The sequence below is a fragment of the Ambystoma mexicanum genome, chromosome 1p, assembly GCF_040938575.1.
Source record: "Ambystoma mexicanum isolate Mex_15411 chromosome 1p, UKY_AmexF1_1, whole genome shotgun sequence".
NCBI lineage: Eukaryota > Metazoa > Chordata > Amphibia > Caudata > Ambystomatidae > Ambystoma > Ambystoma mexicanum.
In genome coordinates this window covers 1,103,362,518-1,103,379,806 of record NC_090921.1, presented here as the reverse complement: position 1 = coordinate 1,103,379,806, position 17,289 = coordinate 1,103,362,518, and the positions used below count along the sequence as shown (strand labels likewise).

The following is a 17,289-nucleotide window of genomic DNA, read 5'->3' as shown; positions in this document are numbered from 1 at the left end:
CAAAGAAACTTTGGCACAGAAGGCCCTGATGTTGAGGTTGTGAACTGCATCCTGGTGCTAGAGAAGCCGGGGAGTGTGCCAAGCTCAAGTGTGCCGCCTTGCCCCATGCTGAAAACGTGGGAAAGGGAAGCCAACGGCTTGAATATCTTGACATATCATTTTGTGAATACTTTTCTTTTGCATAACATCGTTTCCCACACTATTTGTATTTAGAAGGATTGGCAATAGGTTTATTAGTATAGGCCCTTTTATTTTGACAGACTCAACTAGGACTACGTTATTATTTGATGGTCATAGCTTGCTCCCATCTTTAGATTTAGGATTAGATAGGTATCCAAACCCAATTGAAGTTCAATAAACACTCGTGAACTGTGATCACGTGTGTTTATTTTACTGTTTGATACCATGCCTTTCTTAGAGCAGGGACAGAGAGGCATTTCCCAACCCCCTTTTATTTTAATAAAAGTCTTTGACCAAAACCATGAATCCCCTGTGTCCGCGTCACATTGTGGCTCCTCACAGCATGGCTGTGGTGATAAAAGGAGGGAATCTGGAAGGGATGTTGCAGCAACAGTCTAGAGAAATTACTCCCAGCAAAGGATTATTTGTGCTCCAACGTCAGTCTGCAGTTTTGGTGCCTTTTCACAGGCTCCAAGGAGAAACGTTTACATCAATCCGCCTCCATTCTTCGGTCTTGCACTCTGGTGAGGGGGCTAGAAAGGGGATCTTGCCTCTGGAGGTCGAACAGGAGCCCACCAACGTTCTGGTAGGATTAGTTCACGAGAAGACAATGCACTGCAATATGGTCGAAGGGCCCAGGATATTGGCAGTTTCCAGCCAAGGAAGGTTGCAGCACATCATAGGATAGCTCGTCTTGCAGGTCGTTTTATGGCTGCTTGGTCCCACCAGCCAAAGGGAACAGGTTGTCCTCTTCGGGGCTCCTCTGTCAATTAGAAAATGGGGTGACAACAGCAGTTGTCTCTTTGTGGTTGCTGCAGGTGTCTCTGGTTTTCTTCTTCAGTTCTTCTGTTGCAGTTGTGTTATCCTCACCTTTTATCAGGATCCAATACTCATCTTCTGCAAACTCTCCCTGCAGTTTACAGAAAGGCCAATCAGGACAGCCAACCCCAACCCTCCCACCCCCCACCCAGGTACGAACTGTTTTCTCTCAGGCACATGTGATGAATCCTGCTGAGTCATCAGTAAACCCCAGCCTAAAGCCCCAGCCTATACCTCGGAATGCCAGATTATTTACTGCAGAAACTGCAATGTATACAGAACGCAGCTGCCAGACTTCCCTTCAAACCCTCAATAAGGGCCCACATCACTCCAGCGCTAAGGATGCTACATTTGCTGCCAATCAAAAAAACGAATTAACTTCAAAACAAAGTGCATAACACACAGCAATCCACAGCCTACAATCTGAATTCATACATAAGAAGAATCACCATTTACTAGCCGACTAGAACACTCAGATCCAGCAACCACATCCGCCTGGAACCTAAACCATACACGAGAAAAAAAAAAACTCAGCTGATCAGCATTGTCTTAAATAGCCGTTAAACTTTGGAACTCTCCTCAGAGAAAAACAAAACCATGAAGGATCATCTAAAATTCAGAAAAATTCTAAAACCCTGGCTCTTCAATTCAGAACGCACGTAAACGAATTAGCAACACCCATGCCCCATGGACGGAACACAGAACTTGAAAAACAGGTGACTAGGCCGGACCACAGCCAAGTAGAGAGGCGTCTGTTTGGGAGGGAGACACGTTCCCATAGAGGGTCCTACTGAAAACAAAAGGAGATGGGACCGACCTAATTAAACCACAGATAAGGGGGATTAGAATTAAAGTGGGAGAGAGGCGACCCACATTCGGAAGAGATGACCCACGGCCACAGTAAGCTCTACGGTACAGTGAATAGTGTCTCCCTGGGGTGCACGTGGGGATGATGTTTACTGAACGACGGGCTGTGCCAGGGGGTAAAGTGATGTGGGCATCCATTACTCTAAATACTGGGGGTGGAGAGAGTGGGTGGAGAGAGTACCACCACTTAATAGCCCTGGTAACGACCCACATCTATGGACAGAAAATCGGACTGGGGATTGTAGCACACTACAATGTACGACAGGGAATAGGATATGTGCAGCTGGCAGCCAAACTTCCAAAACTGAGGTGGTACGATAAAGTATCGCCCCTAACCAACCCCAAAAAAAACACTCATCCTTCTGCATACACCTCTCAAACTCTGAACTAACCACAACCCTACCTATACAGCACAACAAACCGCATGCACTTCACTACACCCCAACAATGAAACAAATCACAGACATCCTCGCACAACAGCACATGACAGCTATCCACTGTACGCATTTCCACAAAGTACAATTCTAGTAGTAGGAGCTTATCCTGGCAGGTGAGTAAACCAGGAAAGGGGTCAATTGTAGTTAGTCCTGGCAAGAAAGTGGACCAGGAAAGAAGCAGTTGATTGAAAAGACTTTGTATGCTATGCTGAGTGAAACTTTACTTTTACACATAACTTTCTTGAACTTTGCTGTAGATTCCTGAATTGATCCAGTGGACGGTAAATCATCCCTGGTGACAAGAGGTCCTTCCCACAACCATTTTGTTTAAACTAGTATATTACCATGTGATATTTAAGACTGCAAAATTAACCTTGTATAATTTTGTTGTATATTTCAGTGTGAGGAACAGATGCTTTTTGGATTTTAGGTCGTTTTTCTTTAGCCTTATTATGTTGGGCCGGGACCTTCTGGTTAGGGGGCTAGGTGTTTGTCTTACCCTTTTATAATGAATAAAATGGCACTTGGTGAGAAAACTGTACCTCTGTCTGTCTCGCAATTTCAGACCCCTCGCGCACACCAAAAGACAAAGGACAGCAGAATTTCAGGATCCCCCCCCCCAGTTTCCTGTCCTCAAAGACACACTGGAGCCACGGTGGGCTTCATAAAGAAATGCTGCTGCAGACAAAAGTTGAACCTGGACCTCCTCCACCCACGTTGGCAGAAGAAGGACCAAGAAAGGACAAGCATGCGAAAAATGGCGATAAATAACAAAGCTACCATTTTGGGTCAATGGGAACCCTTCTATGCATAACCGCAGCTGTGAAGGCAGCCTGCGAGCAAAAATTGCACACAAGTCGGTAGAACACATACACTGCCACCAACCATAAGTGTATGTATGTCATTGTAACAGAAATATTACAGGAGCAGTGAGAAAGGGGATACAAGGCAACCCCTCCGCACTCCACATGGCTGGTGTGTGCTGATCTCACAAAAGGAAAAGCTAAGAAGGATAACAAGTATCCCCCTAACTTTGAGAACAGTAGTTCTTAAGGGAAATAAAAGAAAACAAAAAGGAGAGCTCAAATGGCTCCCAGCAACACTGCACAAAAGGTGCTGTGTGCCACAAAAGTGTAACACAGATGCCTTTAAAAAGTATGAAGGAAGACTCCATAGAGCAAAGTAAAAACAAAATGATCAGGGTTCCCATGGTCAGAGCAAAAGGAATGACTGAGGGAGAAAAAGGCTCCCCTCATTCAGGAGAAAAGGAAAAAGGTTCAAAAGTCCAGCAAAACGTGCTGGGGGTCTCGCAGGTAGAGGGGGTTCGTCATAAAAATACAAATCCCCCCCAACACTTGTTCCCCCAAGATTAAGGGACACTAGGATCTAATCCACTCCTGGATGGATCTCTGGTTCCAGTTGGGCCTGCTCTCTGGAGAGACAATCAGCATTCTTATGTCGGGTACCTGACTGATGCTCTATGGTGAAGTCAAAGATCTGAAGGCAAATGGACCACCTGAACAATTTTGGATTCTCCCCCTTCATCTGCACTAACCATCTCAAGGGTTGGTCGGTTTGAAATTTGAAAGTAGATGCATACAAGCATGGTCTAAACTTCTGCAATGCCCACACCATGGCAAAGCATTCATGCTCAATTGATGCCCACCCTGTGGTCCCTGCTTTTGGCACTAGTACCACGGAACTAACCCATGGATCTGTGGAGTGTTCAATAAAAGGTCAAGCATTTTGTTGAACCCTTTTTTCATTCGATTCCTCACATGCTCCGACATTCTGTAGCCCTTACCTTTGATAGGGATACGATCACATGTATCAATATCATTCTGACCCCAAGTAGTCAGGCCTACTTACTTAACAGAGCTTTGCACTCCTGCTGTTGCTGCAGTGTCAGGTTAGTTCTACAGACCCATCTGAAGGGTGTCCATTTAGAAGATCAGGCAGAGGCTCACGCACCTCCTCTTCTTAATCAGGAGCTAGCTAGAAGCAAAGGGGGCACTGTTGCGCACAGGAGAAATGGCTGCCTGAATGAGCCGCTCTGACTTGAGCAACATCCTGATGCCCGACAAATCCTCAATGGTGCTGTGTTAAAGCACAGACAACGGAACTGGTGCCCGATAGCGTTGGGCTCAATCTGCCAATCCACTGCCTCTCGCATTGGAGCAGAAACAGATATTCCCCTTCATCTGGCTGCCGACTGCACCCTGTGTCGTGACCCAAGGCGCACTTCCACCTGGTTTGGGCTCCCACCAACTGGAGAGGTGCTGCTTCTAGAGCCTTGGAGGGAGGAGCCTCCTCTACTCCTTGGTCCGGACTGCGGAACCCCCTCTGCGGCACCCTGTCGGCTTGGACTTCACTCCCCAGACCGTTTAATATTCAAGCCGGGAACTGCCTGATAGTCCCCTGCGGTGACCCGTTCAGTGCAGCTTCAGGTCTCATGTGCCCTTGATCCGGCTGTTGCGCCTACTGCTGGGCTGCCCCCACCAGCCTAGCCTCGATAATACTCCTCCCACTACCCGCATATGAGAGGACTTGTCCCGGCCCAGCTCGACCCACGGAGCCATCCAGGCGGCAGGGGGGATAGCGGGCGCGCATGCAGGAGACAACCTGTGCTTTCAGAGCACGGGGACCGGAATTTCACTTCACCTCACCGGCCCTACAAGTACAGTGCTGCAGCCACGGTAAGCTTGCCTCCACACCACAGAGTCGGATAGAGCCAGAGGAGCCGGTCGCTCCCAACACCAGCCTCTGCTCGAGAGGGCCTGCCCCCCACTCCAGCTTAACTAACCCTGCTTTGGGCACAGACCTTGCACACTGGGTGGCTGGAGGCCCCGCTCTGACTCCATATGTGCACTTCTGCCTGTGTGCCTGGGCTGGGTAGTGATGGTCTGCACCTTACTTCCTCGCCAGGGGACAGGATAGTCGGGACACTTTGGCTCCCTAGCGCACTCCAATTTGATCTGCTACAGACCAACTGAACCGGCATCCTAATAGCCTTAACCTACGAGTCACCAGAGTTTGGAGGCCACGACCAACCACCGGCTGGTAACCTAAATCTCCTCAAATACCCACATCTCGATATAAGACCGCAAGATAAGCCTGATCCTACGTGGGAGTACACAACCCATTCTAGCCTACTACATTGACAGCTCACCAAGGCACTACACCGTCACATATGGGAATTTCCGGGGCTGATCCACAAGATCCTGCTTCAGTGTCCTCATATTGCTAGATCGATGCACTGCACAGATACCACCGGTGCCTCCGGGTACTAACTGTGCACAAATAGCCCGCAGGACCTAGCCAGATGGTACCCTGGTCTCCCCCATGCATCAACATCACGTATCAGGGGGAGCACACTCTACTTCCATACCTGCCTCCCAAAGTTTTCTGGTTACACACAACTACCATTTAGTATCCTTACGTCTTCACTTCATGCCCGAGCCACCTCCGCAGTTGCACTGAAACCCCATGGCCCATCTCTCAACTTGGGCGCACCACCCGAAGACCCTTACCCCACCTACTGGTGACTGGAGTGGACGTCTTGGACTTACCCCTCCGAACTCCATTGCCAATTGCAGAGCCTTGCAGAGAGCCTACGGTCGTCCTGGTGCATTCATGACTAAGGGGGTGAACAAAAAGCAGAGCTCGATAAACATGTTCACGAAAACACCCCCGAAGTCGAACGAAGCCCCACCCGAGTGGGAGTGACCCCTGGCTGGACCCTCAGAGTCCAGAGAGGTTCAGAAAATGATTGACTACATGCGGGAGGGGTTGACCACCCTTCACTCGAAACTTGACGACATGAGCGGGACAATCGGCTCTATTAAGGCCCGAATGGAGGATGGACACCAGAGCGACAGAGGTGGAGTTCAGGGTCGGCACTGCGGAGGATGACGACAGAGCCCTCTGAGCTGAGGTTGGCCATACTGTCCAGGCAGGTCCAAACGGTCAGCAAGAAAAATGAGGACCTAGAATCGCGGTGCAGACGGAACAACCTACGTATCATCGGTGTTCCAGAGGACAAAATAGACAGCCCAATGTAGGAATACGTGGAGCGCCTCATTCTTACAATATTGGATTCTCCGAAACTCTCACCTCAGTTTGCAGTTGAGCGGTCCCATCGATCCCAGTCTGTGAATTCCAAGCCTGGAGCTCGCCCGCGTCCCATTATTGCAAGAGTCCTAAACTACCAGACAGGGATACTTTGCTACGGGCGGCAAGAACCAAGGGCGATCTGATGCTCGGCTCCGCAAGGATCCATTTGTTACCAGACTTCTCAATGGCTATTCAACAAGAACGCAAAACCTTCCTAGCCGTTAAGAGAAAACTAAGGGAGCTGGGGGTCAAATAAACCACGATATACCCTGCAAAACTAAGGATTGAGCATGCAGACCGAGTTTTCTTCTTCACAATCCCAGAGGAAGCCTCGAAAATATTAGAAAAACTGCTTGACATGTGACTGAGGACTCGAGGCTTTTGCCACTTTCAGGATAACTATATCAGCATGCTACTCCTTCTAATCTGGATGGTAACCCTCCGAGTATGCTCCCACTTGGACATGTCCACACAATTACGAACGTACCGCCTTGATGGGGGATGAATGCATCGTTTGTATGAGCTGGAATATCAGGAGGCTAGGTAACCCAATCAAAATGCGTAAATTACAACTATATGTTGAAGGACAACAAAGTAAAGATTCTTTTCCTACAAGAAACCCACGCCCAGGCCAATGCGTGCGAGGGGTTTGCTAGGTCATGGGGTCCCCAGGGATATTCTACTACCTTCTCTACCCAAAACCGTGGAGTTATGATCCCAATCCACAAGTTTCTAAAATGTGTACACAAGGTAACACATGCTGATCTCCAGGGGCGCTAGGTATTATTTGGCTCACTCCTGGGAAGGGAAGTGGTTCTACTTAACGTCTACGGCCCCAATGTCGATGATCCTGAATTCTTTTCTCATCCCTCCTCTCTGCAAGCTGGGTTCCCCCTCATTCCTATGCTCTGGGGCAGAGACTTCAATACATAGTAGATATTGACTTAGATCGATCTGGTATTAAGCCTTGGCAACTCACTAAAGCCGCCAAAACCATTCTTGAACTACAACCACAGCTTAGCGTGGTAGATGCATGGAGGCTGACACACCCCGACTGCAGAGTCTTCACTTTCTACTCCTCGGTACACTACTCGCACTCGCGTATAGACAGATGGCTAATCTCCAACATCCTCATGAGATCTATTGTACAGATGACCATCCTACCCAGAACCTTCTCTTACCACTCTCTGGTCACCATCTCATTGAATTGGGGCAAAGGCAACGGGGGGAATAAACACATGGAGACAAAACACACGCCTTGCTAGACACTATTTGAGTCTGAACTCTGGGTTAGTATCAACAACTGCTTCCTACTTAACATTGGGTCTGTGGAATCCCAATCCACCCTTTGGGAGTCGTTCAAGGTCTACATCAGGGGCATCGCACTAGCCAAGGATGCGGGCATCCTTAAAGAGATTTGGAGGACCATCAAGGAGAGCGAGTCACTCCTGGCTGGACTTGAAACTCAATACGCCACATCACCATCTGCCACTATACTGGGTGAGATAGTCACTGCTTTGGATACCTCCCGGACCAGGCCGAGCGTGAGCAAAAGTTCCCCTCCGTCGCTCGTAGATATGGGGACGGGGGAACACCCCAGCCGCCTATTAGTCAGACTAATCCATCAAGAAAGGGGGGCACCCCATAGCCCAGCTATCAAAGAGCAGACGGCACCCTAGCACTCTTGTCTCAAGAAATGAATGACGAGTTCCGCTCTTTTAATGAAACACTTTACACGGATACTGACACAGCCCCCACAGTGGAGATCAAAACCTTTCTAGACAGTCTGCCGCTCTTGATGCTGTCCGCTGAGACCAAGGGAACCCTAGACCAGGCGTTGTCGGCGGACGAGATATCCAAGGCAATGAACTCCCCATCATCAGTTACGGCACCTGGCATGGACGGGCTCACCACCGAATTCTACAAATGCTATAAGGCTCGCCTGGCTCCCAGATTACTAGCCGTATGGGAGAAGGCTTGCGAGGTTGGTAAATTTCCTCCCTCTCTTAGAGGGGCGATCATCTCAGTACTACTGAAACCTGGCAAGCCGGCAACGCAATGCAGCTCCTACCGACCACTCCATCAATTGCGACGTAAAAATATTTGCCATAGTACTGGCCCTCTGGCTTGCACCGTACATGACATTTCTAGTCCACCCAGACCAATCAGGATTTATTCGTGGGCGCTCCACCTCTCTTAACTTACGCCGGCTGTTTAACATTCTTACCCGAATTGACCCTGGTACACAGGCTGTGGCAGCCACTCTAGACATGCAAAAAGCATTTGACTCAGTCTCTTGGAGGTTCCTATGGCTGGTGTATGAGAAGAGCAACTTTGGCACCCACATTATATCTTTAGGTGAAACTGTTATATGCCTCTCCCTTGGCCAGGGTTTGTACCGAAGACCGCTGTTACGCTCAATTTGAGATAGCTAGAGGTACTAGACAGGGTTGCCCTTTATCACCGTTAATATTTGCATTGGCTATCGAATCTCTGGCGGTACGTATCTGGCAGTGGCATGCTCATAGGGGTATAAGAATGTCTGAGGCTCCTGGGATCATGCCTTACTTTACTCCGATGTTAATTTGGCCCCTAAACTAGATGATGTCATCCTTTTTGGTGAACTATTGGGCCTAAAAGTTAATTGTACAAAATCCATATTGTTCCCGTTGACTGATGCCACTGATCCCCCTGGAGATCTCTGGGGATTTGCATGGTCCCAGACAGAAATCACCTATCTTGGGGTAGTAGTCACCCGTCAACGGATCCCTCTTTATGATCTCAACTTTGGCAACTACCTCGCCTCTTTTACCCAAAAAATGGCTGATTGTGCTAAATTGCCGATCACACTAACCGAAGGGTGGCCGTCCTCAAAATGATCATCTTACCACAACTCCTGTATAGATTCCAAAATATACAGCTCTTGCCAGGTCAGGAGTTATTTAAATCGCTGACCCAGACCGTTAACGCCTTCCTGTGGCACTCCGGGGCTGTTCGCCTAAAATTTGAAACATTAGCTTCTCCAACTGCACAGGGCAGGTTTGGTGCCCCCAACTTTGAAGGATACTGGATCTCTGTGCAACCCCACTTCACGGCATTCTGGTTTGATACTGCCGGATCCACCCACCCCGAACGTCAAACTGGTTGGCGGCTGGCATGGAACAAACTCTGGAAAAAGATAAGCACCCCACGGCCATTTCACGGTAACTGACCATCTCGCCGATTCCCCAGGTCTAGACGCCACTGAGTTACTGAAGGCTGTGCCACCTTACGGGATGCGTTCTCCTTTGGGTCCTTCACTGAATGGCCAGACTTACCTGAATCTTTACATGGACGGCCTTCCCGCTGGCTTCAATATGCGGGTCTCCGCCAGTCCCTCAAGAGCAGATGGCCTGGATTGCCCTCGATTCCCCCAGACAATTCCCTGCTTGCCGAGATCATGATGGGTAGTGCCTCCAGAGGGGAAGTCTCCAGACTGTATGGCTTTATTCGAACCAAAAAGGTCCATTCGTGTGCAGGGCTTAGGGAGACATCGAGTATGGACCTAGGTGTCAAGAGGACTGATCAACGTTGGGAGTCTATGTGTGCCCATATCTAAGAGGTCTCCATCAACTCTAGATTTAAATGTATCCAATTCAAAATACACTATAGATACCACTACACCCCAGTCAGGCTACACCGCATGTCAGCGAATCATCCCTGTGACTGCCGCAGGTACAGAGCGGCCAATGCAGATTACATACATATGCCATGGTCCTGCCCATATCTTTCCCCCTTCTGGAGAGACGTATGCGCAACCATATCTCAAATACTTGAGTGCACCATCACACCATCCCAGTCGGCCTGTCTCTTTCATGAGTTTCCCCGTATGGGTCGTGATCTCAAGCAACTGGCCGGATTGTGCATGATGCTTGCGGCACGCTGTATTCTGCTGCTCTGGCTGCGCCCTAGAGCTCCCACTCTCAACCAATGGCTTCTGGCTGTCACCTGGGCCTCCGACACTGAGGAGCGCTGGGCGAGCTTGCAGCAAGCAGTAAGTAGACCAAGGACTATCTGGATGCCCTTTCGTTCATATTTACTTTCTTCTTCCAGTGAAGACGAGGACGAAATTGATGACCCCTCGTCCCCTGGACAGAACTTTAATTAAATTGTTAGTCTGCTGCTTAGATGCATAACTCACCCGATGTAAGACTCCTAGGTTTCATTTGCACGGTCCTGCGAGGCCCAGTAATTGACTATATACTTTCCTGTGAAATGCTGATTGCTCATGTGCCACTGGCTGTTCTCTGTTGTATTGTCAAGCAAATTAAATAAAGTTTAAAAAAAGAAGAAGCTAGAAGCAAAGCTCCTTTCGCTGGTCTGGGCAATAAGCCTTCAGGCAGTCAGTTTGAAAGACCCTAGGGGCCTCCTTGGAGTTGCCAAGGCCACCAGATAATCTCTGCAAGTTTTGCTACAATTTTGAAGGGTCCTGTCAATTTGTCTTGTAGAACTTTTGTTTCAGTCATCATGTGTGCCATCCTCCTCTATCTGAGACCTAGCACATAGCCAGTAATTCATATTGGCTTTAAGGAGAAGCACTCTCCAGTCCTTCCTTAAAGCCAGTAATTTATACTGGCTTTAAGGAGCAGCACTCTCCAGTCCTTCCTTAATCAGAGCCAACGGGCCTCAGACTGGATGACTGTAGAGGAGCTCAAAGGGGCTAAAGCCTACTCCAGGGCACCTCTCTGTAAGCAACAAGAAGACATGGTAGTAGAAGGTCCCACTTTCATTTAGGGGGCACCTCTCTGTAAGCAACAAGAAGACATGGTAGTAGAAGGTCCCACTTTCTTTTAGGGGTTGACTAAAGCAGCCATCATGCTCTTCATGGTTCTGTTAAACCTCTACACCAGCCCCTTGGTGTGAGGATGCTAGGAGACCCCACAGGTGTTCCACATGGCCTGGACATAATGTTTGGCCCCCTGTCAGATACTTCCTCCATAGGAAAACCTAGCCGGGTAAGATACCAGGTAGGGTTTTAGCAACTGCTTGAGCAGTAACAGTTCTCATAGGTATAGGCTCAGGGTATCTAGTGGCATGATCCACTACAACCAGCATAAACCGGCACCCCGAGTAGGTTAGAGGGTCAAAAGGGACTCCCACTACTGGGAGGGGCACCAAGGGTGCCACATTCTTGGTTCCTCTTTTGCCAGACAATTGGCACATGTTGCAGCTTCTACAATGTTTGTCTACTTCTGCTCCCACCTTGGGCCAGTAGAAATACAAGAATAATCTCTTGTTGGTCCTTTTTGTACTCAAATGACCAGTCAGAGGAACCACAAGGCTAATTGTAGAAACCTTCGTCTTACCTCTTGGGGTACCACACCAGTCTCTGAAGGGTCCCCTGGAGTAGACTCCATAGGCTCACTGTAGAGGAGTCCATCCTCCCAGTAGAGTCTATGGTTCCCTCGCTCTTGCCCTTCAAGCTCGGAAGCTGCCTGCAGACGCAGACCTTCAAGAGAGGGACACTCCTTGTCCCCTGCTCCAGTCTGCCCTAGAGAGTTCACCTTCTACAAATAAAGTCTGCAGCTCAGAATGGTCTCTAGGATCCAGGTCCTCTACGCAGGGGAGAATCTCCTCCTCCCTTTTTCACTAGAAGGTGGGTTTTCAGGTGATTATTTTTCCACCAACTCAACCTCAGCTGGAGGTGGGATCACTGGGGTGGCCTGGAGCTTTTCTTTAATAGAAACTATTTTCTTTGGAGGAAGGTTTGGGCTTTAGGTCCTACTTTCCTTTTGAGACTCTGTGTCTCCCCTTGGTCTCAGCCTTCTTGGTAGAAGGTGTGGGTGATAGGCTTTACTTCACTGGAGAGACACTAGATTTCTCCTTGGTCTCAGTAGGAAGGTCTCTTAAGGTTGCCTCCCTGGCCTTTCTGATCAGCTCCCTTTTCTTCTTACTAGAGAGCTTGTATGTGCTGGAGACTACAACCAGAGTCTTCAGATCATTTCCCAGGAGTACCTTACCAGGCACTGCACACTGAACGCTTACAAGAATTATTATAGTCATATAATTGCACTTAATGATGGCTGGCATTATGGGGCACATTTGGACAGGGCCTCCTGCAAGCTTAGTGGGGCCCTTGGTTGTCTTAGCTACATCCTCAGGGTTGATAACATATTCATCCACCACAGTAATGCTGGCACCAGTGTCTCTGATGGCAGGAGTGTCCTTCTAATTATCTTTAGTGTTATCAGGGATGGTGTTATAGATATCTTTATTCTGTAGTTCCCACAGACTCAGGGATACTAAAGAAACTCTAGTTTGGAACATCAATGGGTTCTTCAGATGGAGTGGAAAGGCTGGCACCTGTCATAGTAGCTTCCCCCTCATGGGTGAAGACTCAAGAGACTAACGGGATCCCTGTAGGTTTAGCCGTACATCTGGAATCCCCCTTCAAATGGTCACCAGACCCATAAACCACACATTTGCCAAAGGCTCTTTGGAATGGGGGAATCTGGTAACCACCCTGTTCTTAAGCTCCAGAGGGTTTGCAATCCATGTAGGGGTTATGGGGGAATCTACCCTTATGATATGTGGAGGCCTCTTTTGGTAGGGGACTAGTGGAGTTATCCTTCCCATCTTTCTTATGCTTCTTCCCTTCCTCCTCCTTGCAAGGAGCCCCAGAATCCTTGTTGAGTAGCCCTGTCATCAGCAGCTAGTGCCAACTTCTTGGGCTCAAGTTCTTTAGAGTCAGCCAGGTGTTGTCTCAGTTCTCAGGAACAGGCATCACAAATGATTTCTATAATTACAAGATTCCTCATGCCATCAAATGTATTCACTGTATGGCTCTTAATCCACCCAGCTATGTTTTTCAGGCTCGCGCACACCCAATTTGCCCACAACACACCATCCTTCTTTCTATGGTCTCTAAAACATTTCAGATATTGGGAAGGGGTCTTCCCAAACCTGGCTATGAGAGCTGATTTACCCAACTGGTAATCTTCTCTCTCAGCATCATTCAACTCATCACAGCATCAGTATGATTCTGGGGCAGCCTAGAGATGACCCGGGGGACTAACTTACCATTCACCTTAAATGTAAACTCAAACATTTCTAATACAGGTAAGTACACTTGCACACCAATTTGAATGTAATTTAGTTAGGTTTAAACAGAATGGTAATCTTTAGTAAATAATTCGAGGTGCGGGGGAGAAAGACACAGCCTTGGTACCTAGGCTGGTTATATACAAAAAAACAAAGAAGAAATCCAATGTGGATAGCCACATCCCCTGCACAAATCTCATCTGTGATACATTGTGTTTTTCCTCTCGGAAGTGTCTGTACACGGGGGATTTGCAATTTTTCGTCCTCACACAAGATTTGTTCTACGACCCCTAAGTAGAGGTGGGGACCTTCCAAAACTTCTGGCCCAAAGAGAACTTATTTGGATAAACAAACTTGATTCCATGACTCCACTTGGATTCAATGAAGATTACTATTTAGGACCTTTTTTGTAAATTACCCCTGTAATACTTTGAGCCCAAACATCTCATTCCATGATAGGAGCTCAAATATCAAAATTCAAGATTTGGCCTGACACTCCTTAAAACTTTATTCACTTTTTGCACCTGTTTGTCTAGACAAGGGATCACCTGTACCCGGTTTTTGTATAAAATATAAATGTACAGTTTACTCATGTCATGTAAACTCACAACAATTGTAATTTGGGACTAATATTGTGAAATTTGTGACTGATATTGTGTATTATATGCTACCTCATTTTCTAAACATAAATTATTCCTACATGTACTAGTCTGTATACCTAGGATATCTATACTGTTGGAATCTCGAGATTTGTGTACATATTCTGTTTTCAAATTGAAATGTAAATGACACTCTCTAGATTTATCTAAACTGTCTGCATTCTGATAATTCCCTTGCCAGACAATTTTTTTTGCCATTTAGACGAACACCAGAAAGCACACCCAATAATCTATGGGACTAATAACATTGTTTTTAATTGTTCGTTATGTGCCCAACTCTTTCTTTTATACATACCTTCTGATCGTGATTTACATCACCTAGTCTTTACAAATACTGTTCAACTTCATGACCATCCTTATCACTCATAATTCTTTTATGGCTCAAATCCAACCCGGTCCCCTAAAACGTATTTACTTGGTTTGTTTACGTCTTGGCGCGCGTGCGCGGGTGACGTCACGCTTTTCGTGACGTTGCACGCACTTGCACGCGATGACCTCACAGCCTCTTTTCAGTGTATAAACAAGGATGCCGAGTGAATACATCACTCTGGTGCGGTTCCCGATCGTACTCGGACTACTCCTGGACGCAGATGGATACTGAACTTGTAAGTCCCTTTTGAGTTAGAGGCTGGACCCTCTCGTTTGCACTTATTATTCCGCTCAGCTAATTTAATAACCGCTTGGTTATACCATTATCCCATTTAGATATCCATATCCATCAAGGCTTCACCAAAGTCTTCTTTCCATGAGATGCACTACATAGTGTCCGCTTGACACCTGGATCAGCTCTGCTAATATTGGATCATTCCAGAGCCTAATATATGTTCCTGGGTAAGATGGTTGCCCATTTTTTCACATTCCGAATGCTGCTATTTGACCCACCTCTCCTAGCCTGTTTCTCTCATCACTTCCTCCGTATACTCACAGTTGCTTAAGATATTATACCACGTTCTCCAATTCTGTGTACCACAACTATGGATACATAAGGCACATTACCCCACATTCGAAATTTTATAAGAAACTATACGCCCATACTAGACTTAGGTCATTTGCATATCAACCTTAATTGTTGGTTTTTGACGAAATCCTATAGCTTGTAGCCCTGTGGGAGATGGATTTAAAATGAGTACTGAAAAATGAGATGTTGCCCTATAGACTAGGCTGACTGCCTTGTAAACAATGTATTTGTTAAAATTGATCTAAAAGTTTGATATGTTTTTCAAAATTGTGTAAAAACTGCTTACGTTCAAACTAATTGAAGTATATATGTATTTTCTTTTGTAGACTTTAATTTGTTGAAAAATGCCGCCCTGATGAAGAGTTTTTTATACTCGAAACGCGTTGGTCTCACCAAAAGACAAATAAAAAGCAAAAATTGTTTTTTATAAAACAGAAAGTTTCAACTTAATCATTTATGGACATTTTCTACAGAATTGATTGAAAGTTATCAATATTGTATTTCAAAAAATTTACAAAAAATGTTCAAAAGGCCTATCTTGGCCGTCTAGAAAGTGTGCAGGGGACGTGGCTATCCACATTGGATTTCTTCTTTGTTTTTTTTTTGTTGTTTTTTTAACTCAAACATTTCTAACCAGCCAAGAATCATACACACTAACCAGATATTTGGGGAGACATGACTTCCTGACCCTGGAGGCATCAGAAAGAGGACCTTGAAAAGGAAAAAGGCAAGAGAAAAACTTTTCATTTCATAATCATGCAACATCTCCTTTTCTCTTAGTCTAAGATTCTATTTGTAGTTTTCCAGTTTCCTGAAGTACAATTGGAGTTTCATCTTTCCAGAAGAACAGCAATCCTGCTCAGTGGTTGCAGGCCATAAGGTTATCTCAAACTCCAAATGCACTTTTACCTTTTTGTTCCAGGGATGCTGTTTTCTTTCCCTTCCTCATGCAAGTCTTCCATTTGTTTGTTTCCGATGATCGGCTCCTCTGACACGGCACATGCTTTTGCTGCTCTTCGGTTCCGAGGTTGAGACACACTTCTAGTCTTTTTCTTCACTTTCAAGGCCTTTTTACCCATTTTCAAATTTACAACATTGCGTGATGCTGCAGCAGTACATGGATCAGCAACACTCTTCTTTCTGAGTCTCCTAGAAGAACAAAATGGCAAAGGATGGGTTATGGAGTTACTTTACAATATAAATATGGCTTGCATTGGAGCTATAAAATAAACAGTCTTTATGACAACTCGAGTACTACAAGTCCTAGAGTTTCTACAAGTGCAAGGGTATCAATCTATGAGTGCCGTACACATCTTGACCCTCTCCTCCTCACTCCCTACTTGTTTGCTCCCTTGCAGCAAAAAGGGTTTGCAGCTCGATTCTAGTATGGATTAAGCAGCAATAGTCAGGCATATAGAAAATGCGGGAGGCAGGGTTTGAGTCTTCAGCTTCTATATATGGGCCTCATTGTTTTTAAAATCTTTGGGAGAAATGTTTTGTTCTAGTTTCAACTTGTTTTCTTACATCTCTGGAAACTCAAGTTCTAAGCCTTGCTATTCACTCTGAGCCAGCTCCCACCACATAGCCAAGGGGATGAGGTTGAAAGTCTATAGGGGAGAGGAAGCTCCCCTCAGGAGCCCGGCCTGAAGAGTAATATTTACCAAAAGATTGCTCAGCATAGGGAGTACTGAACATCCAGACCTTAATCCCCTTTTCTCCATAATGCAGAGATGTAACTTCATGAAAGGTGATGGGACTGGAGCACTCTACGAAACGCATACTAAAAATAGAATACGAGGGCGCTGCTGTGTCATTTTCTGCCCCTGCTAGAGACCCAGAGTTGCCCCCTTACCTGCAAGCCCAGATTCAGTAAAGGGCGCTGCTGTTGGAGGACTGTGTTGAGATATTTGTTAATATGTTAATCTTTTCACTAAGTGGCAATCCCAGATAGAATGTTCCCTGGTGTATAATCCCACACCACAATTATGGGACAGTAAAGAGGCAATTTATAGTCAATATATTCAAATAAAAGAAAATCAAAAGGTGGACGGCCGCTTACTTTATGCAGGGAAAGTACCCACAATCAGACACATGAATAGTGAGAACGTGTATATACTCTACACACTCAATGAGAGTTGGCCTGTCAGTCTCACTAAATTTTATGCACACATTCAAC

At 46.5% G+C, this 17,289-nt stretch overlaps 1 protein-coding gene across 3 annotated transcripts in view; it reads right to left on the bottom strand.

Annotated features, from left to right (window-relative positions):
- Window positions 1–17,289, bottom strand: part of HASPIN (histone H3 associated protein kinase) — a 734,185-nt gene that overhangs the window by 637,761 nt on the left and 79,135 nt on the right. For all 3 annotated transcript variants that reach the window (XM_069604709.1, XM_069604710.1, XM_069604711.1), the window contains exon 3: window positions 16,023–16,262. In XM_069604709.1, the coding sequence (XP_069460810.1) occupies window positions 16,023–16,262 (240 nt within the window). The remainder of the gene's footprint in view (window positions 1–16,022; window positions 16,263–17,289) is intronic.